The 24096-nt window shown below is 66.2% G+C and overlaps 2 protein-coding genes across 5 annotated transcripts in view; one reads left to right on the plus strand and one right to left on the minus strand.

The window, feature by feature from the left end:
• MYO18A (myosin XVIIIA) overlaps nt 1–24096 on the plus strand; it is a 54722-nt gene that overhangs the window by 20622 nt on the left and 10004 nt on the right. Inside the window, exons 13-43 of one of the 4 annotated variants that reach the window (XM_075168653.1) lie at nt 5–95; nt 178–370; nt 818–904; nt 1655–1796; nt 1878–2037; nt 2126–2312; nt 2402–2639; nt 3518–3627; nt 3725–3790; nt 4071–4199; nt 4660–4803; nt 5937–6026; nt 6114–6233; nt 6310–6421; nt 6572–6699; nt 6865–7019; nt 8145–8268; nt 8347–8547; nt 8846–8956; nt 9275–9379; nt 9486–9632; nt 9723–9836; nt 10015–10131; nt 10234–10317; nt 10560–10697; nt 11358–11543; nt 11626–11765; nt 12454–12498; nt 14080–14202; nt 15077–16255; nt 17532–17615. In XM_075168653.1, the coding sequence (XP_075024754.1) occupies nt 5–95; nt 178–370; nt 818–904; nt 1655–1796; nt 1878–2037; nt 2126–2312; nt 2402–2639; nt 3518–3627; nt 3725–3790; nt 4071–4199; nt 4660–4803; nt 5937–6026; nt 6114–6233; nt 6310–6421; nt 6572–6699; nt 6865–7019; nt 8145–8268; nt 8347–8547; nt 8846–8956; nt 9275–9379; nt 9486–9632; nt 9723–9836; nt 10015–10131; nt 10234–10317; nt 10560–10697; nt 11358–11543; nt 11626–11765; nt 12454–12498; nt 14080–14202; nt 15077–16247 (4958 nt within the window). In that variant the 3' untranslated portion in view covers nt 16248–16255; nt 17532–17615. Of the gene's footprint in view, nt 1–4; nt 96–177; nt 371–817; nt 905–1654; nt 1797–1877; nt 2038–2125; nt 2313–2401; nt 2640–3517; nt 3628–3724; nt 3791–4070; nt 4200–4659; nt 4804–5936; nt 6027–6113; nt 6234–6309; nt 6422–6571; nt 6700–6864; nt 7020–8144; nt 8269–8346; nt 8548–8845; nt 8957–9274; nt 9380–9485; nt 9633–9722; nt 9837–10014; nt 10132–10233; nt 10318–10559; nt 10698–11357; nt 11544–11625; nt 11766–12453; nt 12499–14079; nt 14203–15076; nt 16256–17531; nt 17730–24096 lie in introns of those variants that run through there. The other 3 variants (XM_075168654.1, XM_075168657.1, XM_075168655.1) reach the window with 3 other exon arrangements.
• PIPOX (pipecolic acid and sarcosine oxidase) lies at nt 18758–22043 on the minus strand. Its single transcript, XM_075168659.1, has 8 exons — nt 21892–22043; nt 21261–21409; nt 20609–20810; nt 20348–20530; nt 20133–20285; nt 19907–20065; nt 19693–19768; nt 18758–19598 (listed from the first exon to the last, which is right to left on the minus strand). Exons 1-8 carry the CDS (start codon nt 22015–22017, stop codon nt 19468–19470), a joined length of 1179 nt encoding a protein of 392 aa, XP_075024760.1. The 5' UTR covers nt 22018–22043; the 3' UTR covers nt 18758–19467.

Raw genomic sequence — 24096 nt, forward strand, 5'->3', positions numbered from 1 at the left:
CCAGGTCCCAAGCTGACGGCGCTGGAGTGCCTGGAGGGCATGGCAGCCGGCTTGTACTCCGAGGTCTTCACCCTCCTCATCTCCCTCCTCAACAGGTACGTGCTGGGGGGCTGGGGGGAGAGCCGGGGGGGCCCGGCAGCACCCGCTCACCCTGCTGTGTCCCTTTGTCCCCCACAGGGCGCTGAAGTCGAGCCAGCACTCGGTGTGCTCGGTGACAGTGGTGGACACCCCCGGGGCGCAAAACCCCGAGCTGGCGGGGCAGAGCCGGGGGGCCACCTTCGAGGAGCTCTGCCACAACTACACCCAGGAGCGCCTGCAGCTCCTCTTCCACCAGCGCACCTTCGCCCGCGAGCTGGAGCGCTACAAGGAGGTAACGGGGACGTCCAGGGCTGCCATCGCCTCCTCCCCTCCTGCCCTCCCCTCTCTGCGCCAGCATCTCCTACGATGTCCCCCCAATTTCTTACCCCTTCGCTGTGGACTGGGTCCAACCGAAGCAGGTCTGACACGATGCTCGGTGCAGCAGGGGTTCCCCCAGGGCTCCCATTGCCAGCGGTGCCTTTACTGGCCCCAGCCAGGCAGCTTTGCCTGTAAACGTGCCAGGCTGGGAGGTAATGGGGTGGCTGTGGGTGGTGGTGGTGGGGAAGATCACTGCTGCTGCTCCATCTCGGCACCGACAGCCCAGGGGGATCCCTCCATGTGGGGGTCCCCCCTCAGCACCCTGCCGGTGCTGGTCCCTATCGCTGATCCCTATCGCTGGTCCCTATTGCTGCTCCCCCGCTGCGTGGGCACTAACCGTGCCCCTGTCCCCCCTCGCCAGGAGAACATAGAGCTTGCCCTGGCTGATGCCGAGCCCGGCTCCTCTGGCTCTGTAGCCGCTGTAGACCAGCCCTCGCACCAGGCACTGGTAAGCACCCGCCGCGCTTCCTCGTGGCCACATCACGGCAGTTTGTAGCGTGAGGCAGTGGCCGGGTGGCTTTGCTGGCCCTTTGGCGGTAGTTGGTGAGGGGAAGGAGGGGGGCTGTCCCGAATGTTTGGCCATGAGAGCGCGGCTGTGACCATGCATGCAGCCCGCATCCCTGGGGCATCCCCGGTATGGTGTCCCCTGCCACCCTGGGAGCTGCCTGTGCCACGACAGGAGAGCGAGGAGCCCTTGGGTGATCCCCAGGGTGCTCCAGTCTCTGGGATGCACCAGTCCCCAGGGTGCTCCAGTCCTCGAGATGCTCTGGTCCCCAAGGTGCTCAGGTCCCCAGGGTGCACAGGTCCCCAAGGTTCTCCAGTCTCTGGGGTGCTCTGGTCCTCAGGGTGCGTAGGTCCCCAAGGTGCACCAGTCCCTGGGGTGCTCCAGTCCCTGCAGGAGGAGGCTGCAGAGACCGAGGGGGGGCTGCTAGCGCCAATCCTGCGCTGGGTTTCACCCGTGGGTGCCTGAGCCTGAGCGTTTTCCATCCCAGTGAGCATCTTGCTGCCCGGAGTATTATGGACTGACTCTTTCCCTGCTGGGTCTCCATCAAGCAGGGGCCCTCTCGTGTGGTGCCGCTTTGCCTTGCTGCTGACAGCAGCCGAGGTTGCGTGCTCCCCGGGTCCCCTGGGTCCTCCCATCCCTGCCCCGGGGGACACCGGCGTGCCGGGCTGGGTGCAAGCGCAGTGTCACCCACAGGTCCGGTCGCTGGCCCGCACGGACGAGGCGCGGGGGCTGCTGTGGCTGCTGGAGGAGGAGGCGTTGCAGCCGGGCGGCAACGAGGACACCTTGCTGGAGCGGCTCTTCTCCTACTACGGCCCCCAGGAAGGGGGCAAGAAAGGTCAGGGGGGGCCCAGCACCGCGGGGCCATGCGTTGCCGAAGCGCCAGTCCCATGCCCATCGGTGCCGTGTCTCCCCGCAGGGCACAACCCGCTGCTCCCCAGCGACAAGCCCCGACACTTCCTCCTGGGTCACAGCTCGGGGACCAACTGGGTGGAGTACGATGCCACGGGCTGGCTCAACCACGTCAAGCACAACCCGGCCTCCCAAAACGCCTCCGTCCTGCTGCAGGAGTCACAGAAGTGAGTGGGGGCCCGGGGTCAGGGGGGACACGGCGGGGGGGAGAGGTGATTTTGGGGGGGGTGATGACGTCCCCTCTGTGTTCCATAGGAAGGTCATCAGCAGCCTGTTTGCTGGCCGCGGTGGGTCGGCACTGGTGCTGTCGGGCTCGGTGGCGGGGCTGGAGGGGGGGTCCCAGCTGGCCCTGCGCCGGGCCACCAGCATGCGCAAGACCTTCACCACCGGCGTGGCCGCCGTCAAGAAGAAGTCCCTCTGCATCCAGATCAAGCTGCAAGTGGTGAGTGAGGGGGTGCCAAGGGGGGGTCCCCAGGTCCGGCTGGAGCGCCTCTGCCTGTCACCACTCACCCTGCTCTCCCATGCCCGCAGGACGCCCTCATTGACAGCATCAAGAAGTCCAAGCTCCATTTCGTGCACTGCTTCCTGCCCAAGGCGGCGGGGGGCGGCGGGGACCCCCGGGCTCTGCCGTGCCAGCGGGTGAGCGGCAGTGAGCTGGAGCTGCCGGCGGAGCACTGCGAGGCCGGGCTCATGCAGCTGGACGTGCCCCTCCTGCGCGCCCAGCTCCGCGGCTCCCGCCTGCTTGATGCCCTCCGCATGTACCGCCAAGGTGAGCCGCGCCGCCGGCACCCCTGGCACCCGGGGCGGGGGGGATGCCAGGGCTGCGGTGCACGTCCTGCTGCCGTGGGGGTCCTGGCTGCGTCTCCTCCCTGGGGAGCCAAAGCCCCCCCCAGGGAACCCCTTCGGCACGTGCCCTTGCTTGAGCCCCGCGGCTGCCAGCCGTCCCCCCAGGGCGGTCCTGTCCCCGTCCCCCCTCCCCCGCGGGGCCGTTATCTGCGCCGGGGACAGGCATGGCCTTAATTGGGTGTCTCCACTGGTGCCGCTGGCTCCTGGCAGCTCTCCCGCTGGCAGCCGGCCCCTGTCCCGCTGGGGCGAGGGACTCCGCGTTGTGCTCAGCAAAGCATTTATCGATACGCGTGGCCGGCCGCCCAGCCGAGATTTTATTGCCTGGAGGCCGGACCCTTCCTGCCGCGATCGAAAATCGATGCTGCCCGCACACCTCCTGGATCGATGGCCGCGGCTAGCCGGCTGTGCCGGGGTCAGCGTCCCCGTCAATACCCCGTCGTTAATTAAGATGTGGAGGCTCAGCGCTGCGAGCCTGATGTAGAAGTTGGCTGCGGCTCAGAGCGGAGCCGGAGCGGGGCCTGTTTGCTTGTACAGGCGACGCGCATGTCCCTGCGCTCCCCCCGAGGCGGGGTCTGGCCACTTTCTCCCCAGATCCCGGCCAAAATTGCTGGAGGACACAGCCAAGGAAAACCTTCCGGCGAGGGTCAGGGCACTCCTGCCGTGCCTTGTGCCATGTGGGGTGACCCCATCAGTTCTCCCTAAAGATGGGTCCCAGCAAGTCAGGGCACGCGGGGCTGTCCCCGGCCATCCCCCGGGCCTCCTGGCTGCCCCCGCAGCCCCGCTCTCCCCTGCTCCCCCCAGGGTACCCCGACCACATGGTGTTTGCGGAGTTCAGGCGGCGCTTTGACGTCCTGGCCCCGCACCTGACCAAGAAGCACGGGCGCAACTACATCGTGGTGGACGAGAAGCGGGTACGTGCCCCATGCCGGGACCAGCGCCGTGGTCTGGGGTCCCCTGCACCCCTGGGGGTGCTGCCAGCCTGGCCCTGACACCTCTCCCTCTCCGCAGGCGGTGGAGGAGCTCCTGGAGTCACTGGAGCTGGAGAAGAGCAGCTACCACATGGGCTTGAGCCGGGTACGATGCCTGAGACTGGCTGCGGGTGCCGGCGGCGGCGCGGGCAGGGGTGGGCGGCACGGCTTGGCACGGCGCGGCGGGGCAGCACAAGGGCGGCACTGTTTGCTTCCACCTACGGCATTCCTCGTGTCTGGGGAATAAAACCCCCACGGCGGGACAGGACCAGTGGCTGCAGAGGGGAGAGCCGCATCCCCACCGGCCGGCGCGGCGGGAGGGTGGCACGGCGTGGCCGGAGGGATGCCGGCACCCGTCGGCATCTCACCCCGCTCCCCTCCCGCAGGTGTTTTTCCGGGCCGGGTCGCTGGCCAGGCTGGAGGAGCAGCGGGACGCGCAGACCAGCAGGAACATCACCCTCTTCCAGGCGGCGTGCAGGGGCTTCCTGGCACGGCAGCAGTTCAAGAAGAGGAAGGTTCGTCCCAGCAGCTCTCCCCTCCCCGCTCCGCCGCACAATTTCGCCTAAAATGGGCAGCGCAGCCTTTCTGCCGCCGCCTGGGCCAGCACCTCCTCCTCCCGCCTCCCCCCGCGCCCGCCCAGCCGTGGGGAGCCATGGGGGGCCGGGGGGAACCGGGGGGCTGGGGGGAACCGGCAGGGAGGGCGCTGGGCATCACCGCGGTGGGATGAAGCGGCGTATCGGCTCCTACTTTTAATGTTAAAGAGGGTGTAAAATAGGCATCTCGGCAGCGCCTTGCCTTCGGCGAGATTAGCGTTTGGAGGGGCTGGAGGGAATCAAACAGTAGATAAGCCAGGCGCAATTAGCCCAAATGTTAACGAAGAGGAGCGTGCTGGGGTGCTGGCAGGGGTGCTGAGCACCCTCCCGCCCCGCTTTGCCCCGCTGGCGGCACCCTGTCCTGACACCATACCCCGTGCAGATCCAGGATTTGGCCATCCGGTGCGTGCAGAAGAACATCAAGAAGAACAAGGGGGTGAAGGGCTGGCCCTGGTGGAAGCTCTTCACCACCGTGCGGCCCCTCATCGAGGTGCAGCTCACCGAGGACCAGATCCGCGGCAAAGACGTGGGTATCTCTGTGCCGGGGGATGCTGGATGGGGCAGGGTGGGCTCGGGGGGAGCGTTGGTTCTGGGCAGTGCCCCCCAGTGGGGTGGGATGCAGGACCCCGCGGTGGGGTGGGCTGCAGGACCCCGCGGTGGGGTGGGATGCAGGACCCCGCGGTGGGGTGGGATGCAGGATCCTGCGGTGGGGTGGGCTGCAGGACCCCATAGTGGGGTGGGATGCAGGACCCCACGGTGGGGTGGGATGCAGGATCCCGTGGTGGGGTGGGCTGCAGGACCCCACGGTGGGGTGGGATGCAGGATCCCGCAGTAGGTTGGGATGCAGGAGCCCAGGGAAGGGTGGGATGCAGGAGCCCAGGGAAGGGTGGGATGCAGGACCGCGGGGCAGCGCCCCGCCAGCGCCAGGCTCGAATTGCTCCCTAATTTGCGAATCAGCATGTCATTAGCATCCCGAGAGCCGGCTGTTGCATGAGCCCAATTACAAGGCGTGGAGAATGGAAATGAAACCGTGTGCTGAGAGGCATACACGGGGGCTCCGCGCCGCGCTGGCAACCAGACGCTCATGCCCATGCCGAGCCCGCCCGGCACGGAGCCGCTGCCTGGCTCAGCTTTCACTGTGACCCGCCGAGGCCAGGTGCCCAGGGTGGGGGCACCTCGGCCCCCTCCTGCCCCCCCCCAGCCTGTGCTGGGACCGGAGGAGCGGAGAGAAAGATGTGCTTGAAGCTGGGAGCCGGGCACGCCTCCGCGGTGTTGGCTGGTGGTCTCTGGGCATCCCGGTGGGCCCCCTCCCTCCCCACCTGGGCTGGGTGCACCCAAACCCTTCGGCAAGCTGGCGGCGGGTGGGTTTACTCCCACCCCTCTCCCGGCGAGTGGGGGGACCCCTCTCCGGCTTTGCCGGGGCTGCCTCATGTTTCGACACCATTTATGGGGTTGGAGTCGGCACGGCGGCGGAGCGGGTTGGGGAAAGTCCCTGCCCAGCCCTTGGCAAGAGAGAGCGGCCCCCGCCCCGGGGAGCCCCCACCCTGCCCACCCAGTGCTGGGGGGGGGTTGAGGGGGGTGCGGAGACCTGCCAGGCTCCTGCCTGCCAACCTCTTCCCCTTACGCCTGTCCCCTCCCTCACCGCCCGCTCTGTTGCAGGAAGAGATCCAGCAGCTAAAGAGCAAACTTGAGAAGGTGGAGAAGGAGCGTAACGAGCTCCGGCTCAACAGCGACCGCCTGGAGAGCAGGGTAAGTCCTTGCCGGCACCGGGAGGGGGTGCGGTGCCATGCCAGCCTGCCCCAGCCCACGGTCCCACTCCCCGCCCCCCCTCCCCAGATCACAGAGCTGACGTCGGAGCTGACGGACGAGCGAAACACCGGCGAGTCGGCCTCCCAGCTGCTGGACGCCGAGACGGCCGAGAGGCTGCGGGCCGAGAAGGAGATGAAGGACCTGCAGGTACACGCGCCTCTCCCCAGCGTCGTGGTGTGTCCCGGCCCCCCCCGGTGCTCACCGTGGCCGTGTCCTCTCCCAGGCCAAGTACGATGCTCTGAAGAAGCAGATGGAGTCGATGGAGATGGAGGTGATGGAGGCTCGGCTCATCCGGGCGGCCGAGCTCAACGGAGAGCTCGACGATGATGATTCGGGTACCATCCTGCCTCCGGTGCTCGCCACCGGCACACCCTGGGTGCCCCGTGGTCACAGCACCATGCCCCCCTCTCCACGGCGGCATTGCCCACCCACGGGGCCCTGTACCACCCCACGCAGCCCCTCGGTGACCCCGTTTCCCCACGCAGGTGGCGAATGGCGGCTGAAATACGAGCGGGCGGTGCGGGAGATCGACTTCACCAAGAAACGGCTGCAGCAGGAGCTGGAGGACAAACTGGAGGTGGAGCAGCAGGGCAAGAGGCAGCTGGAGCGCAGGGTAAGCGGGGCTCAGCCCCGGGGATCCCCCAGTCCCCCCCGACATGGGGATGGGCAGGGGGTGGGCAGCTCCTGCCTGCTCGGAGCTGAGGAAGAACGTGGCCAGGGCAGCGGGGACGTGGTGGCTTCCCGGAGCCCTGACCACCCTGCCCGCTCCTGCCCGCAGCTGACGGACCTGCAGGCAGACAGCGAGGAGAGCCAGCGGGCGCTGCAGCAGCTGAAGAAGAAGTGCCAGCGCCTGGCCGCGGAGCTGCAGGACACCAAGCTGCACCTCGAGGGCCAGCAAGGACGCAACCACGACCTGGAGAAGAAGCAGCGGAGGTGGGGACCGGCGGTGGGGGGGGATGCGGGGAGGGGGACGGCGTGCTCGCCGCACGGCGAGCCTCTTGCAAAGCGGCGTTACCATTTTAGCAGGGATTTGGGCATTTCACCAGCTCCCGCTTGGCCAAGGCATCTCTGGTGGGCTGGGGCTGCCCGAGTCAGATGTGTTCATTGTGGGGGGGGACCCCGATGCCCTTTTGGGGGACCTGGAGGCGAGTGATCCCCCTGTGTGGGGCCGTACCCCATGGTGGAGGCTGCTTGTGCCCCGTGGCTCTGCTCGGCGCTCGCTCTCATCCTGTCCCCTCTCCCAGCCCCAAAGTTTGCTAACGTTATTAAGCAGCAGGGACGCTTTCATCTCATTATGGTAATGATCACACACACAAATACAGCGAGAGAATCCAATCTAATTAATTTCAATTTCCGCGGATTGGAGTCTGTGCTAATGCAGCTGTTTATTACCCAGAGCGAAGAAAAATGGGGATTAGCTGCCGAGGTGTTTAACGCAGGTCACAAACACAAGCATGGGGTTGTTTTCCAAGCCCCAAAGGCAGCGATTTCAGAGCAAACCTGGCTGATCCCATCCCAGGGGCGTTGGGAGAGATCGTCCTGGTGCTGCCCGGCTCCAGGCTGCGCTGAGCACTCCCCCACCGGGGGCTCGTGTCCCCTCCAGGGATGGGACCGGTGCCATCCCGCGTAGGACCGCGGCACCGGGCTGCCGCTGAGGGAGCCAGCTCCATCTCTGCTGGAGACCCCCCGTGCGTCATGGCCCTTCCATGTCCTGCTTGGAGGGCACGGTGTCCCCAGCTGCCACCACCGTTAGCAGCCACGGCACGCACTGGCCCCGTGGGGCGGCTGCTGGGGTCTGCGCTGCGGGCGCTGCGCTCTGCACGAGCCGCTGAGTGAAGGCGTCAGGAGTTTCCCCAAGTGGTTCCGCACCGCCGTGCTGGCAATTAAAGGCTCATCAACAGCACGTTTCCAACGAGCACCCAGCGGCACGCCGTCCTTCCTGCTGCCTGCTGCCATGGGATGGGAATGCTCGGTGCGGGGTCGGCGGCACGGGGCTGGGGACCTGTCCCCACTGCCCGTCGCGGGGCGCTGAGCACCCGCCCCGCTCCCCCCGCGCAGGTTCGACAGCGAGCTCTCGCAGGCGCACGAGGAGGCGCAGCGGGAGAGGCTGCAGCGGGAGAAGCTGAGCCGCGAGAAGGACGTGCTGGTGGCCGAGGTCTTCGGCCTCAAGCAGCTGCTGGAGGTGAGCGGCCCCTGGTCCCTTCCCTGGCCCCCCAGCCAGCCGACACCCCGGGCTCACGGTGACCCCCTCTCTTGGCAGGACAAGGACTCGGACATCGTGGGGCTGACGCAGAAGGCGGAGGCGCTGGAGGCCGAGCTGCAGGACATCTCCTCCCAGGAGTCGAAGGACGAGGCGTCCCTGGCCAAGGTGAAGAAGCAGCTGCGGGACCTGGAGGCGAAGGTCAAAGACCAGGAGGAGGAACTGGACGAGCAGGCTGGGACCATCCAGATGCTGGAGCAGGTATGGCGGGGAGGGGCGAGGTTTCTGGGCGGGGTGGTTTCGTGCAGGGCTGTTATTACCTGGGCTGGGCTTGCCCGGGAAGCGGAGGCGGTCGCCCTCAGCCCGGCGTCGGGCCAGGCACCGCCGCTGCTGACACGGCTCCTGGCCCTCCGTGCCATGGCCCGGCAGGTCGCTGTGGGGCGGGCGGCCCGGCCGGCCTCAGACCGGGGGGTTTTCCGGGTGAGCGGTGCCCGGGGAGTGGCATGGGGGGGTGCCCATGTCCCCTTCGCTCTGACCGCATTCCCCCCTGATTTTGCAGGCCAAGCTGCGGCTGGAGATGGAGATGGAGCGGCTGCGGCAGACCCATGCCAAGGAGGTGGAGAGCCGCGACGAGGAGGTGGAGGAGATTCGGCAGTCGTGCCAGAAGAAGGTAGGGCTCGGCTGCAGCCCCTCTGCCCATGCGGGGACAGGTTGTGTCCCTGTGCCCCAGCCGGGTGCCAGGAGCTGCTGACCGGGCACCGTCACGCAGCACCCGGCTCCCACGCGGCCGCAGCCCGGCTCCACTGGCCTGGCAGGTCTGACTGGTCCCTCCGCCGCCCTGGCCGGCGTGCGCCGGGCTTTGCACCTCTGGTTGCGCAAACACCCGGCCGGTGGGGTCACCCAGCATCCCCAGTATGTGGGGACACGGGAGCCGGGGGTCCCAGCCCCTTCCTGCCACCCTGACTGGGTTGCCCTTGCTGTCCCCCAGCTGAAGCAGATGGAGGTGCAGCTGGAAGAGGAGTACGAGGACAAGCAGAAGGTGCTGAGAGAGAAACGGGAACTGGAAAGCAAGTTATCTGCTGTCAGCGAGCAGGTAGGGTGCAGGGCAGCTGGGCACATGCCTCACTTCGGGGACCCCGAGGTGGCTGTGGTGGGTGCCCCGCCAGCGCGGTGCCCTGGCACGGTCTCCCCTGCCGCAGGCCAACCAGCGGGACTTCGAGACGGAGAAGCGTCTGCGCCGGGACCTGAAGAGGACGAAGGCGCTGCTGGCCGACGCGCAGATCATGCTGGATCACCTGAAGAACAACGCGCCCAGCAAGAGGGAGATCGCCCAGCTCAAGAACCAGGTGTGCATCCAAACCCCCCCAAAACTGCAGCCTTTGAGGAACGCGGGGTGTCCCCGTCTCCCGGCTGGGCGCTGAGCCGTGTCCCCACAGCTGGAGGAGTCGGAGTTCACCTGCGCGGCCGCTGTCAAGGCCCGCAAGTCCATGGAGGTGGAGATCGAAGACCTCCACCTGCAGATCGACGACCTTGCCAAAGCCAAGGCAGCGGTAAGCGTTTTTGGGGTGCGATGCTCTGTGATGGGGCCATGCCCCACCTGCACCCAAGGGGAGACCCCCACTGGTGTGGCGCGCACTGGCAGGGTGGTCCCATGCCATTTGGGGTGGTTTTGGGGGGTGGGTGCCCCACTCCTGGGGTGCAGCGGGAAACGCAGGCGGCTCCCCCCAGCTGGAGGAGCAGCTGAGCCGGCTGCAGCGGGAGAAAAACGAGGTGCAGAGTCGGCTGGAGGAGGACCAGGAGGACATGAACGAGCTGATGAAGAAGCACAAGGCGGCTGTGGCCCAGGTGAGGGGGGGACAGCAGCCACGGCACCCCTGTCCTCCGGTATCGCCCCTCTCGGAGCCGGCGCAGCGGGGTCCCCGCTGACGGCCCCGGTGTGTCCCGCAGGCGTCCCGGGACCTGGCGCAGATGAACGACCTCCAGGCACAGCTGGAGGAGGTCAGCAAGGAGAAGCAGGAGCTGCAGGAAAAGGTGGGGAGCACCGGCATCGGGCACGGGCACGCACCCCGAGTGAAGCTGGGAGGACAGGGGGGCACCCAGAGACCTGCTGCCCACGCTATGGGGGGGCCCGCTGTGCCCTGGGGGGTGCAGAGCAGTCCCACGGGGAGCTCTCTGTTGGGACGGGAGCAGCGTGGCCGGCAGCTCCGCTCCAGGGCGGCGTGGTGGGGGGCCGGGGAGGTTGTGGTCGAGGCTGAGGCTGTGCCCCCCCGCAGCTGCAAGGCCTGCAGAGTCAGCTGGAATTCCTGGAGCAATCCATGGTGGACAAATCACTGGTGAGCCGGCAAGAGGCCAAGATCCGCGAGCTGGAGAGCAGGCTGGAGTTCGAGCGGACTCAAGTCAAGCGCCTGGAGGTAGGTGCTGGGCTCTCTCTCCGCTCCGGCTGGGACCGGGATGCAACGGGACCATGATGCCCAGGGGATCCACCGAGCGCGTCCCCAGTATCCCCTTCTTGGGACCCCCCACGCCGCAGCCCTCCCCTGCCGGCAGCCCGGCCCCGGCCCCGCAGGGAAAGCTCCCTGCAAGCGCCGATAACAATAATCCACCGCCCAGCCCAGCAAAGTGCTGCTATTTCCCTGCATTGACTTAGGGAAATTATAGACTCTCCCGGCCCCGCTAAACGCAGCCTGCTTTATATTCTGACTTTGCAGCTCTGCCCGGGGAGCGGAGCAGCTTAGCTCTCTTCTTAATATTTTCCTAGCTGTTATTTCCCTTCCCCGCTTTCTCTGCCGGGGCCATAAATATGCAGCGGCTGGCTCAGTGGCTGGGGGAGAATGGGAGCTATTTTTTCCCTACGTTACATGCTGTAATTACTTCACACACAGTTAAATTTATTTTTCCAATTCGACAAAACCCCCCGCGGGTTGTTCTGCCCCTTCCCTGGCCGTGGGGGGGGGGTGTTTCTCCTCCATCTCCTTCTGTAAATTCATGGGGATGGGCTCCATCATCGCGTGAGCCCTTGGGGGATCCATGGGGGGGGGATCTGGGGTGACCCCGCGCCCGCCGCTCCGCAGAGCCTGGCCACGCGGCTGAAGGAGAACATGGAGAAGCTGACGGAGGAGCGCGATCAGCGCGCGGCCGCCGAGAACCGGGAGAAGGAACAGAACAAGCGGCTGCAGCGGCAGCTCCGCGATGTCAAGGAGGAGATGGGCGAGCTGGCCAAGAAGGAGGCGGAGGCCAGCCGCAAGAAGCACGAGCTGGTGAGGCACCCGTGACTGGGCCGGGCAGCGGGACGGGGGGGTTTCCGCGGGGTACCCGGCTCACCCCGCTCCCTCCCCGCAGGAGATGGACCTGGAAAGCCTGGAAGCCGCCAACCAGAGCCTGCAGTCGGACCTGAAGCTGGCCTTCAAGCGCATCGGGGACCTGCAGGCGGCCATCGAGGACGAGATGGAGAGCGACAGCAATGAGGACCTCATCAACAGGTGAGAGCGCCTGGGCCTGGCTCCCACGCGGGGCACGTCACCGGGGCTCACCGCTTCTCCTCGCCACTTCTGAAATGCCACGGGGACCCCTCGGCTCTGCCTGGCCCTGGCAGGATGCCCTTTGTCCATCCGGCCATCCATGCATCGTGCACACGTGCATCCGGCCATCCATGCATTGTGCACAGGTGCATCAGTCCATGCATCCGTGCATCCATCCCTCCCTCCACCCGCAGCCCCTGTGCAGCTTCACTCGCTTGCGGAGGTGCCTGAAGTGCAGCCAGGGCCGTGCCGGCTGCCTGGAAACAGCCCGGGGAGCCCCAGGAGCCAGGGCAGCGCAGGCTGGCAGGAGGTCTGGGGTGCTGGGATCCAGCCCAGGATGCTGGGATCCAGCCTGACCTGGAATGCTGGGATCCAGCCCAGGATGCTGGGATCCAGCCCGACCCGGGATGCTGGGATCCAGCCCGACCCAGGATGCTGGGATCCAGCCAAGGACGCTGGGATCCAGCTGGGTGCAGCCCCATGCCAGGGGTGCAGGGCAGCCACACATCCCTCCCCCAGCCCTTCCCCACCATTTAATTTGCCCCCCGTTTGTTCCCCACCCACTTGGTCTTTTTTTTTTTTTCCTTTCATTTGATTTCCTTTCTGTTGTGTTTTTCCCCCCTCCACACCCCCCCCCAACCCCTCCCAGTTTGCAGGACATGGTGGCAAAGTATCAGAAAAGAAAGAGTAAACTGTGAGGAGCTCCTCTTTCCTTCCTCCCCTCCCCTAACCCCCACCTCACCCCCGCGGGCCGGGGCCCCGCATGCCGCTGGCCCACCTCCGCATGCCCTAACAGCACCCACGGCACGGCACGGCACGGCACATAACCGCATCCCACGCGGGGGGGACAGGGGACGAGCCCCGGGGCCGGGGCGGGGGGCGATGCTCTGCCGTGGCTAACGACGAGCGTATCGGCGTGGAGCGGTGACGGAGCCCCGCTGCCACGCACAATTAATATCCCCCGCCGCGGTCGCTCCCTCGCGACCCGGGTCCCGCTTAACTAATGGCACGCTCGCCCGGACATAAATTGCGTTTGACGTGGAGTTTAATTCCGCTGGTTATAACACCTTCGCTGCCCCTAGAGTTTGTTTACGGGGCTTTTTTTTTTGTTGTCGTTCTGTGGGGTTTTTTTGTTGTTTTTTTTTTTTTCTTTTTTCCAAGCTGAGCGGTGCCTGGACGTATTGCAGGGGAGGGAGAGGCGTGCGATGGAGTGCGGCTCATTGCTTTGAATTTAACGAGGAGGATTCATATACAGGGTCTATCCCAGCCCGTGCCGTCTGCTGCCGTCCCGAGGCAGGGAATAAGCCCAAAGCCGGGCGGATAAAACGGCTGTTTAAGATCATATGATATATCCCTTCCCCGGCAGCGGCTCGGTGGGAGCCCTCGCCTCTCGCTGCCCGGCAGCGGGGTGGTGAAAGAGGGGGCCGTGCCGCTTCGATTTCCTTATAGATCCCGCCGGTGCTGCCATAACCCTAATGAAAGCAGTAAGCAGTTAGGTATTAAGGGAGATTTATGCAGGGATGCTTTTAACGTGGAGAAATGGATTTTGCAATGCATACGGCACCTTCTTTCTAAAGGCAATCAATATGGTTACGAACGGCCGTTATAAATTAGATGGTTTAAGCCAGATAGGGCTTTTTTTATGCTGGGACGTAAATCAGGGGCTCTCCGGCACGGCAGGGCTGTAAATCTGCCCGCCGCGCTCCTGCGCCCGCCTTGCCGGAGTCGTTTCTGTTCTGCCTGCTAAACTCCTGTTTACCCAGGGCCATCAACATCGCTCTTCCTCGCTGTAATTTTGCACTCGACGGTGGCCTATAAAATGAACCCACTTATTTCCTTCCCAGCCCCGGAGCTGGAAATCTCCTGTGTTTCTGGAGCCGTGCCCTGCCTGCTGCCCCTCGCTGCCCCGACGCCGGCCCCGCTGTCTTATCTTTCCAGCCCCGGAGCCGTGGAGTGGCAGGGGGGGACGTTGGGCAGAGGGTGCAGGAGCCTCTTGGCCGGGCAGGGGGGTGGTTTGGGGGCTCGGGGGGTTCGTGGCACGGCTGTGCTTCGGGGAGCCCCTAGCATGCAGGTTGAGCTGCATGCATGCAGGTTGCACCCTGGGAGGTGGAGCAGGACCACGGGATGGGGTTTTGCCCATGCCAGGGTACGCAGGCAGTGGGTGCTGGGGCGGGTTCGGTACCTGCCAGCGCAGTTTCACCTCCCCAGCACCCAAAATCTCACCACCCCATGCTCACCTCTTGCTTTCTCCCACCCCGACCCGCTCCTCCGGCAGCGACGGCGACTCGGATGTGGACTCGGAGCTGGAGGAGCGCGTGGACGGGGTGAAATCCTGGCTCTCCAAGAACAAAGGCTCCTCCAAAGCGCTCTCGGATGACGGCAGCCTGAAGGGCAGCAGGTGGGTGCAGGGCTGGGTGCAGGGCTGGCTGGCAGAGGACTTGGGGGACAGTAAGGGTGCGGGGTGAGCACCCATGAGATGTAGCACTCTGGGTGCCCTGCTCCCGCCCAGTGCTTGCGTGGCCAGCCGGGGAAGGGTTAACGCTGGCGAGCAGCTCGGTCTCCATCGGGGACTCATGTCCCCCCTGCCCAAGGGGACCTCCCTGGTCCCCCTCCCCAGCATCCCACCCGCTGGGACCCACCCTGAAGGCGAGTGGGCATCCGCAGCCCCCACCCTCGTTTGCAGCCCCACCACGTCCCTCCCCGCACCCCTCAGCAAACCCCGGCTGCCCACGCAGCCCCCGGCAGAGCGGGGGGACATGCCCGGGTACCCCCACAGTGTGGGGCCGGCGTGGGGCTGGGGCACGCAGCCCCGCTTCCCGGGGAAAGCGCTCGCCTGCTGAGCACAGGTTGCTTTTATCCAAACCCAATTTCCTAGCAGGGCTCCAGGAGTCCCGGGGGCTCCCCCCACCTCTGCTGAGCAGGGGGGAAAGATCTGAACCGATTTCTCTTAATTGGTTTAATTTATTCAGCGGTGCAGACGTAAAATATTTCGTTATTGGAGATAAGTTCACCTTTTCTGAAGTCAGGAATCAAATGCAGCGGCTCCAGGTAGCCGACAATGAAATAAATTGAACGCCACGCTTTAAAGGGGGATCAAAGTGCCGGGCTAGAACAATTCCCCCATTTACGTGACATTTTTCCACGATGCTCTTTCCCGCTGATGCAAATTACCGAGGCTGCCTCGCCGCCGCGCTGCCCCTCCCCGCCCGCTCATCTCCGTCTCTCTCTTGTCTCCCCGGTGCGTGCGCGGGGCCGCGGTGCCGCCGGCGCAGGTCAGCCCCGCCGGACGGTCCCGAGGGCGAGGAGCGGCCGGTGTCGGTGTTGAGCTGCCTCAGCTATAGGAAGCGGCCGGGCCTCAAGGACTCCATAGGCGGCCGTGGGGATGAGCAGACGCTCTTCAGCGCGCTTGGCGAGCGACCGCCTTCCCCTGAGCGCGCTGCCCGTAGGGCGGCCCGGGGCGGCGAGCCCGAGGACCGGGCGGCCGTCATCGCCCGCGCCTTCGCTGATGCCAGCGGCCGGGCTCGGCAAGGGCTGGGCAAGCGTTGGTCCCTCTCGGCCGCCGACGGTGAGAAAGTCTCCGTCGCCTCCGCCCCGGTGAGCCGGGCCTCCTCCGCCTCGTGGCGCGGGCTGGAGGACGGGGACGAGGGGGACGAGGGGTGCTCGGTGCTGAGCTTCGCCCTTTCCAGCCCCGGGAGTTTGCGGAGCCGGCGTGGGGGATCCGAGGGTCGCCCCGAGTCGCGGCTCTCCTTAGCCCGCAGCCTCCTGGAGGAGGCGGACGAGGGGTCCCGTGGGCAGCCCCCCCTGGGACGCAGCTTCTCTGTGCCCCCCCGGCCCCGCAGCGCTGCCTCTGAGGAGGGGGGTCCCGGGGACGCCCGCCCCGTGGGGCACCGCTCCTACCTCGACCCTGACCTGGAAGCCGCCATCCAGGAGGTGCTGAGTTACCGCCCGCCGCGGGCCGGGGGCTGCTCCAGCCCCGAGGCTGACTCGGGGGATGATGGCCGGAGCGTGCGGAGCGTGCGGAGCGCGGCCCCCCTGGGTTCCGCCGACCGCCCCACCGGCAGCCTCCGCCGCTCCGCATCCGCCCTCGACTTCTCCCGGCGCGCCTGCCGGCGCCGCAGCAGCTCAGGCTCCTCCGAAGAAGAGGAGGAGCGGAAGAAGAAGAGTGCCAAGAAGCACGCCAAGAAGGCCAAGAAGAAATCCAAGAAGAAGAAGAAGAAGCAGCAGTCATCATCCGACTCGGGTTCCTCCTCCGATTCCTCCTCCGATTCCTCCTCCGGCTCCACCGGCTCCTACCGCAGCACCTCCAGCGTCAAGAAGGGCCCGCGGGCGGCGGGAGGCGAAGAGCCGGGACGCCCCGGCCGGGGCAAGAAGGAGGAGAAGCAGCGGAAGAAGCAGGTCGACAGCCTGATGATGAAGTACCTGTACCGGCCCGAGAGCGACTGAGGCAGGAGGTGGGAGCGGTGTGTGCCCTGCAGCATGAACCTCCCCGTGTGCCACTAACCGCTCACCCTAACCCTCGCCCGGCTCCGGGCACGGAGCCCACCTCCACCGGGCACCCCGGGATGGGGCATCCTGCTGCACCCACGGCCAGCCCTCCTTTTGGGGTGCTGCAGGGCATCCCCAACGCATCTCCGGCCGTGGGGAGCATCCCCGGTGTGGCCGCAGCGGGACTGCAGCGTGCTGCCAGGATGCAGCGTATTCAGGATTAGCGGCTGTGGCACGCAGGACACCGGGAAGCTCTAATCCCTTCCCGGCTCCCCGGCCACCGGCCAGGATGCGGCTGAATTGATTCCTTCAGGAAATTTAAGGGTTTGCCGGGCGGCGCAGCATCCCCGCTCGCCTGGGGGGATTCATCGCCCCGGGGACGGCGGCGGGTCCCCAAGGTGGCAGGGGGGGAGTGGGACGGGTACTAACACGCACCCGCTGCAGTGTGTGAGTGCGGGGGGAGGCAGCACCCATGGGGGGGAGCTGGGGTGGGCAGTTGGGGCTCCGAGGTGTTTCTCAGGGCGGCCGCATCCTGCTGCCCTGCGCCGTGTAGGGTGCCTGCGACAGGGAATGGGGGTGTGAACAGCCTCCCGCTGCAGGGCTTTGGGGCTCTGCACCCTGTTTAATGGCAGAGGAGAGGGTGCGCCGGGGCTTGCCGGCAGCGATTTCGGAGCGGGTATGATCCTTTCCGATGGCTTGAATAGGAGAAGGGCTGGAAGAGGGGAAAAAAAGCCTTTTGGAAACGTGGTCGCAGTTGGGCTGCCCGTCGCCTGCCAGGCTGCCTGTCCCAGGGCCCGGGAAGGCATCACAGGGTGGCAGCGGGGAGAAACACCCCCAGCCGTGGGCTCCAGTGCAACCGGGACCCTCAAGTGGTGACACCCGTGAGCACCAGCGTTTGCATCCACGGCCACGTGCCTTTTTCTGAGCGCGTGGGGCCGGGCACCCGTGGGGGCTGCAGCCGCTGGGCAGGCTCGGCTCAGCCCCGCTGCAGAGCCGGGGCTCGGTTCAGCCCGGTGAGGAGTCAGTCACGGTGGAGCGTGCCCCAAATACCTCCAAAATAATAAAAGAGGGTGGCGATCGAGGCTCCATCCAGCTGGCTGCCAGTGTGCCGGCTCGCCGCGGCTCCCGGTGCAGCCGGAGCGGAGGGGCGCCCAGCAGCCGAGCCCTGCTGCGGTGCTGCAGCGTGCTGGGGCATGGAGCCCCCCCCTTGACCCCCCACTAACCCCGCTCTCTCCCGCACAGCCCCCCAGGCTCCCGGCACCCCTTCACCTACGACAGATGGGACGAGGAGCAGGACGCCGGGGACAGCACACGCCGCTCCTCCCGCAGCTCCCCCAGCGCCAGCGAGGCGGAGAGCCGGGCTGCCGAGACCCCCGCCTAGCCCCCCCCCCCCATCCTTTCCCATCGTCCCAGAAACACTCAGCTCCTTTACGGGGCCGCCCCGGGCAGCCGGTATTTCTTCTGCACCGGTGGGGGGGGTGGACATGCAGCCGCCCCCCCAGCCCTGGCCGCGGGGGGAGCAGCCCGGCCGGCTCGCTGGCTGCAGCCCCCATGCCACCCCCACCCTCCCACCCTCCGTCTGTCCTCGGCGGCAGAGCCGGCAGCTCCGGCACCCTGGGTTTATTCCTCAGTGCCTGCTGGCTCCTTATTTTATAACTTAAACTTCCCCCCCCCTGCCCCCGGGTTACCCCCCCATCCTCTTAAGCCCCTTTTAGTTGAGCCAAAGACGTCTCTCGCTGGCCGGGCCCTGGGGAGCAGCCGCCTCGCAGCTGGGAAGGGGACGTGGGGACAGGGTCCCGCGCACCCCCCGGGTTGTCGTCACCCCCCTCCCGCACCGGCCCCCCCCCCCCCGCCTGGTTGTTTTGCACTAGCCCAGCTGTGCGTGTGTGTCCCCCCCTTTACTTTCAGTATGAAAATAAACGTCATTTCTGGCTGGTGACGCCGGCTGCCGCCTGCTCCACGTGCCGGGGGGGTCACCCCATTTCAGGGGGGTGTTTGCGTGGTGGTGGGGGCTGGCGGGATGGATCCAGCCCTGACGAGGATCCAGGGCTGCTCGGAGAGGCTGAGCCTGGCACCCTCCCCGAGCCCGCTGCACCCACGGGTGATGGGGAGGGGAGGGGGGAATCAGCCCTCGTGGGTGCCGGCACTGAATCATTTATCAATCTTCATAAATATGCAGATGAGCAGCGGGGATGGGAGCCCTCTGCCTGCCGGTGTTAATTATTTAACGCGGAGGAGATGATGATGTGCATTGCTGGCCGCCTGTGCGGCACATGGCTGAGCCCCAGCTCCGGCACCACCGGCCCTTGCTGGGTGCTGCTGCCCCCCCCCCAGCCCCAGGGACCCCCTGCACCCCCGGGACCCCCCGCACCCCTGGGACCCCGGCAAACCAGGTTGGTTGATCCCTTTCCCCACCGTCTCTTGGAAACAAATGGGCCAAGCTCGGCGCTCGCTGCCATAAAGCCACGCTGTGCTAATGCGCTTTCATTAAGTGGGAGCGATCTAATGATAATAAAATGGCACATTTAACATTAAAACATTTAACTTGACTCCTAAGCGAGTGTGTCTCTCCACGCTGTTCCAGCTCCATCTTCATGAGGCTGACAAAGCTCCTTAATTTGTTTCTGGGGAGCGGGTGCTCGGTAGAGACGGCTTGGCATGGGGAATGTCGGGATGCAGGGATATGGGGATGCTGGGATGTGGAGGGGCAGGGATGCAGGGTACCGGGATGCTGGGATGTGGGGATGCAGGGGTGCTGGGATGTGGGGATGCTGGGCTGTCAGGATGGAGGGTGCAGGGGTACAGGGATGCAGGGGTGCTGGGATATGGGATGTGGGGACGCAGGGGTGCTGGGATGCAGGTAGCAGGGATGCAGGGGTAGGGGAATGCCAGGGTGCTGGGATGTGGGGATGCAGGGGTGCTGGGATGGAGGGGAGTGAGGATGCTGGGTGCTGGGATGGTGGAGTACGGGTCCGTGGGGATGCAGGGTAGCTGGGGGTGGAGGGGTGCTGGGATGCAGCGTATTGGGACACCAGGATGCAGGGAGATGGAGGTGGGTGGGGATGTGGGGATGCAGGGATACAGGGATGCCGGCACACCGGGGTGGAAGGACACCAGGCTGCAGGGACACAGCTGCAGGCCAGTGCGATGCCGTGTGGGCACTGCCGGGACCCCGCACCTACAGTGCAGCCCGGAGCACCGCGGGGAAGCGGGAGATGGCGAAGGGGGCCGTGCTGTGGGACGGCTCCTCGCCCAGGCTCAGCTCGCACAGCAGCTTCCCCACCACCGGCGCCAGCTTGAACCCGTGGCCTGCGGGAGGGAGGGGGAGTGTGGGGGGCACAGCCACCACCACGGCCCCAGCCAGCTCTGGGGTGCTGGGGGGGGGCCAGGTGCCCTCGCCTACCCGAGAAACCAGCCCCGATGATGATGTTGCTGAACTTGGGGTGCCGGTCCAGGATGAAGTCTTCATCCGGGGTGTTCTGGGGGAGCCACGGTGTGAGGGTGCGGGGCCAGGGGTCCTCTCGAGGTGGGGAGAAGGGATGGCAAGGTCCACCTTGGACTAGGGGAGGGGTTGGGACCCCGGACGCCTGGGTCCCACTCCTGGGGGGGGGTCTCACCGTGTAGAGGCAGGTCTCCACCACGGCCGGCCGGGGCTCCAGCCCGGGCAGGTAGCTGCTGATGAAGCTGCTCAGGAGGGTGACATCGGGGCGGGGGGCACCTGGGGGGGCCCGGTCCCGCTCCTCAGGGTCGGCAGGGCTTCCATGGTGGTAGCACACCTGGGGGGGCAGCTGGTCAGGGGGGGCTGGCTGGAGGATCCCCCTGCCACCGTCGTGCCCCGCTCACCTTGACCAGCCCCGGGTACTCGAGGGCGGGCAGCCCGAAGACGCCGCGGGGGGCTCGGCTCAGCCCCAGGGCCATGAAGCAGGGACCGGCTCCGCCCGCGCTGGGGCTCCCCGGCTCCTTCTCCCTCCAGTAGCAGACGTCGATGCGCAGGGGCTGGGGTCACCGCGTTAGCCCTGGCCACAGCCGGGCCACCCCGCGGTGCCGCCGACCCTTACCTGCAGTGGCAGATGGAGACCCAGGGGTGCCATGAGGGCACCGGTCCAGGCTCCGGCCGCGATGATGAGCCGCGAGGCTCGGTACACCCCGGCGGTGGTGGTGACGGTCAGCACAGCCCCGGGTTCAATGCGCAGCACCTTCTCCCCGTCCCGCAGGGTGCCCCCGTGCCGGCGAAAGATGTCCTGAGTGGGGATGGTGACGGGAGGTGGCTGCAGGGACAGAGCCGGGGACCCCCATCCTGTCCCTTCGGCAGCACCCACCTGCACCGCCCGCAGCGCCCGGTCAGCAAAGAGCACCCCACCGGTGCCGTCCCACATGGCCACCTCGCCGGTGTGGAGCCGGAGGCCAGGGAAGCGCCGGGCCAGCAGCGTGGCATCAAGGACCTGGTCGGCACCCAGGCTGCGCCGGCAGCCCTCCAGCTCCGGGTTGCCTGCCGGCCCCAGCACCACCAGCCCCGTCCGCCTGCACCCCAGTAGCCGCATCAGCTCTCCCCTCGCCCCCTCCCTGCACAGACCCCCCCTTGCTTTGCCCTGGGGGAAACTGAGGCATGGCGGCATTGGTGACGCTCGGGATGTGCTGCACCCTGGTGGGATGCTGGGCGAGGGTGCAGGGGGTGATGCACAGGGAGGGTCTGGATGCCGGCATCACGCTCACCCCCCCAAATACAGCAAGCGCCATCAGCCCTGACCCCGGCAGCGGGGGATCGTTTAGATGCTCATTTCCTTAATGGCGCTTTCTTTATGGAGCTCCATAAATTACCCAGAGCCAGCGACTGCCTCCCCGCTGCGTGGGGCTGGGCTGGCCTCATCCTGCCCAGCGCTGCGCCCTGACAGAGCAGTGGCCGCAGCCCCCAGCCCGGCCCCGCGGGGTGGGGACGGTGCCCACTGGGGGCTGCGTCCCCGTCCCCGTCACCTGTAGAGGCTGGTGCCGGCCTCGGCCTCCAGCCGCTGCCAGAGGCGGAAGCTGTCGGGCATCATGCGGGCGTAGGGTGCCCGGGGGTAGGCGCTGCGGGTGATGCGGCTCTGCCCATGCGAGCTGCCCCGCGAGTGGGGCAGGATGAACTGTGGGGCAGGGGGGGACGTGGGGGTGACCGCAGGCACTGCCATCCGCCAACCCCGCCAGCCCCATGCGTACCGGCGCTGTGCTGCAGCGGGCACCTGGGGATGCAGCCTGCCGTGCCAGCTGCGGCGCTGGGAAACGGCAAGATATGGAGGTCCTGGTGCTGGGGATATGAGGGTGCTGGCACTGGGGACATGGGGGTTCTGGCACTGGGGACATGGTGGTGCTGGCACTGGGGACATGGGGGTCCTGGTGCTGGGGACATCAGGGTTCTGGCACTGGGGACACGGTGGTGCTAGCACTAGGGACCAGGGATGCTGGCACTGGGGACATGGGGGGCCTGGCACCAGGGACCAGGGGTGCCGGCAGTGGCTCCGCTCTGTGCCATGGCAGAGGGCAGCCAGGTCTCCAGGCGCCCACCCCAGCATATCGGGGCTGGGGACACGGTGGGACAGGGACATGGCAGGGCTGGGGACACCGGTACCTGCTCCAGCAGAAGGGTGTCCCTGTGGCGCTGGGCCAAGTGGTAGGCGGCGAAGGAGCCCTGGATGCCAGCCCCGATGACGATGGCATCGTAGGTGGCCTGCTGCGGCTGGCTGGGGGCAGCCATGTCCGTCCTCGTCCTCGTCCTTGTCCCCGTCCCCCGTGGGCAGCTGGGAGCCAACCCAAGGGGAGGGACGGGGCAGAGTCCGGCCGAGCCGAGCGGGTGGCGGAGCCTTGGCCACCCTCCAGCCCCTGTGGGAACAACGGGGGCACGTGGAGGCCACGTCCTTCCCACCCCTCGGACGCTGCCCGGGCAGGGGCATCCCCATTCCCCCACCAACGGCGGCACCCGGTCCTGCCGGGGAAGGCAGCTCGTCCGGCGGCGATGGCACAGCCGGCAGCACGGGGGTTCAGCCCCCTCCTTCCCCCGCCGCCCCCCCACCGCTGCTGATGGGTATTTTTCTCCTGGCTCGACACATGGCACAGGGCACAGGGCACAGGGCACACGACGCATGGCACAGGGCACAGGGCACAGGGCACAGGGCACCCTCTGCTCGCCCCAGCACCGGGGGGACCACCAAGACCAGCCCCAGCCCCTCATCCCAGGGCACTGCATCCCCCCATCACCTTCACCCCCCACCGCAGCGGGTCCCCACGGCCCCACGGCACCTCCAGCAAGATCAGAGTGAGTGGGTGGGATAAATGTGATGGAAAATTGTTCCCAATAAATCCCCCTTCCCCTCCCCGCCGGTCGCTGCCGGCTCCGGCCGCGGTGGGACGCAGGGCTCCGTAACGCACCCATTCCTGTGCCGATGGGAACCCCCCCGCTTGCTTCAAGGCAAACAGGTTTTTTTTGCCTCCGGCACGATTTATTAAGGCCATAAACTATTTCCTTGCCATCTTTTGTTGCTGTTGTTATTTTACCGGGAGATAGGCGTGATTTAGGGTTCGCCGGAGCAGCCGGGATGCGGCGCAGAGCCCCGTGTCCCACCAGCAGTGGGGGATTTTGCAAGCCTGCAAAATTCTGGGGTGTGATTTGGGGTTTGGGGACTCTCAGCGATGCATTGGGGGGGATAACGCAGGCAGGGGCTGCCGGCTTTGCCCGCCACTGCCACTGCCCCGTGCTGCCTGACAGCTAATTAGGGGAATTAATTTACTCTGGCTTTCCTGGTGTAAAAAGCATTATTTACTGGTTAATTGTTGTTATTACAAAATGTTAAATATCATTATTTATTTTGCCACTCGCCTCTGGTGATGGATGAAGCATCGGGGAGCGCAGGAAGCCCACGCTGGACTAGGGGGGGATTTCCAGCCCCCCCAAACCACAGTGCCCAGCCGGGTCACGGGGACACCCCGACGTCGTGCAAGGGCAGAACCGGCAGCTAACAGCGATGGGGAGGTGAGAGGAGGCGGACGGGGAGCGCAGGCAAAGGTCGGGCTCCCCCTGGGGCCCCTCATCCACCCCGCTGCCCAGGACCACTAATGCAACGAGTGCGTGCCGGTCTCAGCATCACCGCGATGCCCAGGGCTCTGCATCGTGCCGTGCCCCGTTAAATCAGCACATCCTCCCTCGGCTTTGATGTTACAAATAATTCACCAATTTCCCTGGGTTTCAGCTCGCTTTTTTTGCTTTGAACAGCCCCTCTACCTGCTCTTTCTTTTTTGCTGGGAAGATGAAGAATAATTAATTATCCGTGAAACGTTAAATGGCAAAAATGAACTCCTCTCCCGTTAACGGCGTGTTAATAGATCGGGCTGGAAAAGCCTCCCTCGTGCTGCTATGAAGCCAGGGAGGCCGTCGGTGCGGGGACGGTCGCCAGCGCCGGAGGGGCCAGGGGAGGTGTCCCACCCGCCGGGGCATGGCCGTCCCCTCCAGCACCGGCGACCGTCCCGAGAGCTCTGTGGGACCCCTCAAGCCATCGCTTTCATCGCACGGATGACCCCAACCAGGGCTGGTCCCAGGCATTGGGGAGATCTGCACCCCCAGACCCCCAAAAGCAGCTGCATGGGCTCATCTTGACATCGGGGTGAGTTTTTGGCATCCCCCCGCCTTCCCCAGCCCTGTGCCCGGTCTCCGGCATCCCTGCCATCATCCTCTTGATCTGGGTTTAAATGAACCCGAGGCAACGCTCATGGCAGGAAGAAATCTGTCTCCTAAAGCAGCCGGCGCGGGTCGGGAGAGCTGCACCGGGAGCAGAGTAAAAAT

The sequence above is a fragment of the Calonectris borealis genome, chromosome 19 (genome assembly GCF_964195595.1).
Source record: "Calonectris borealis chromosome 19, bCalBor7.hap1.2, whole genome shotgun sequence".
NCBI lineage: Eukaryota > Metazoa > Chordata > Aves > Procellariiformes > Procellariidae > Calonectris > Calonectris borealis.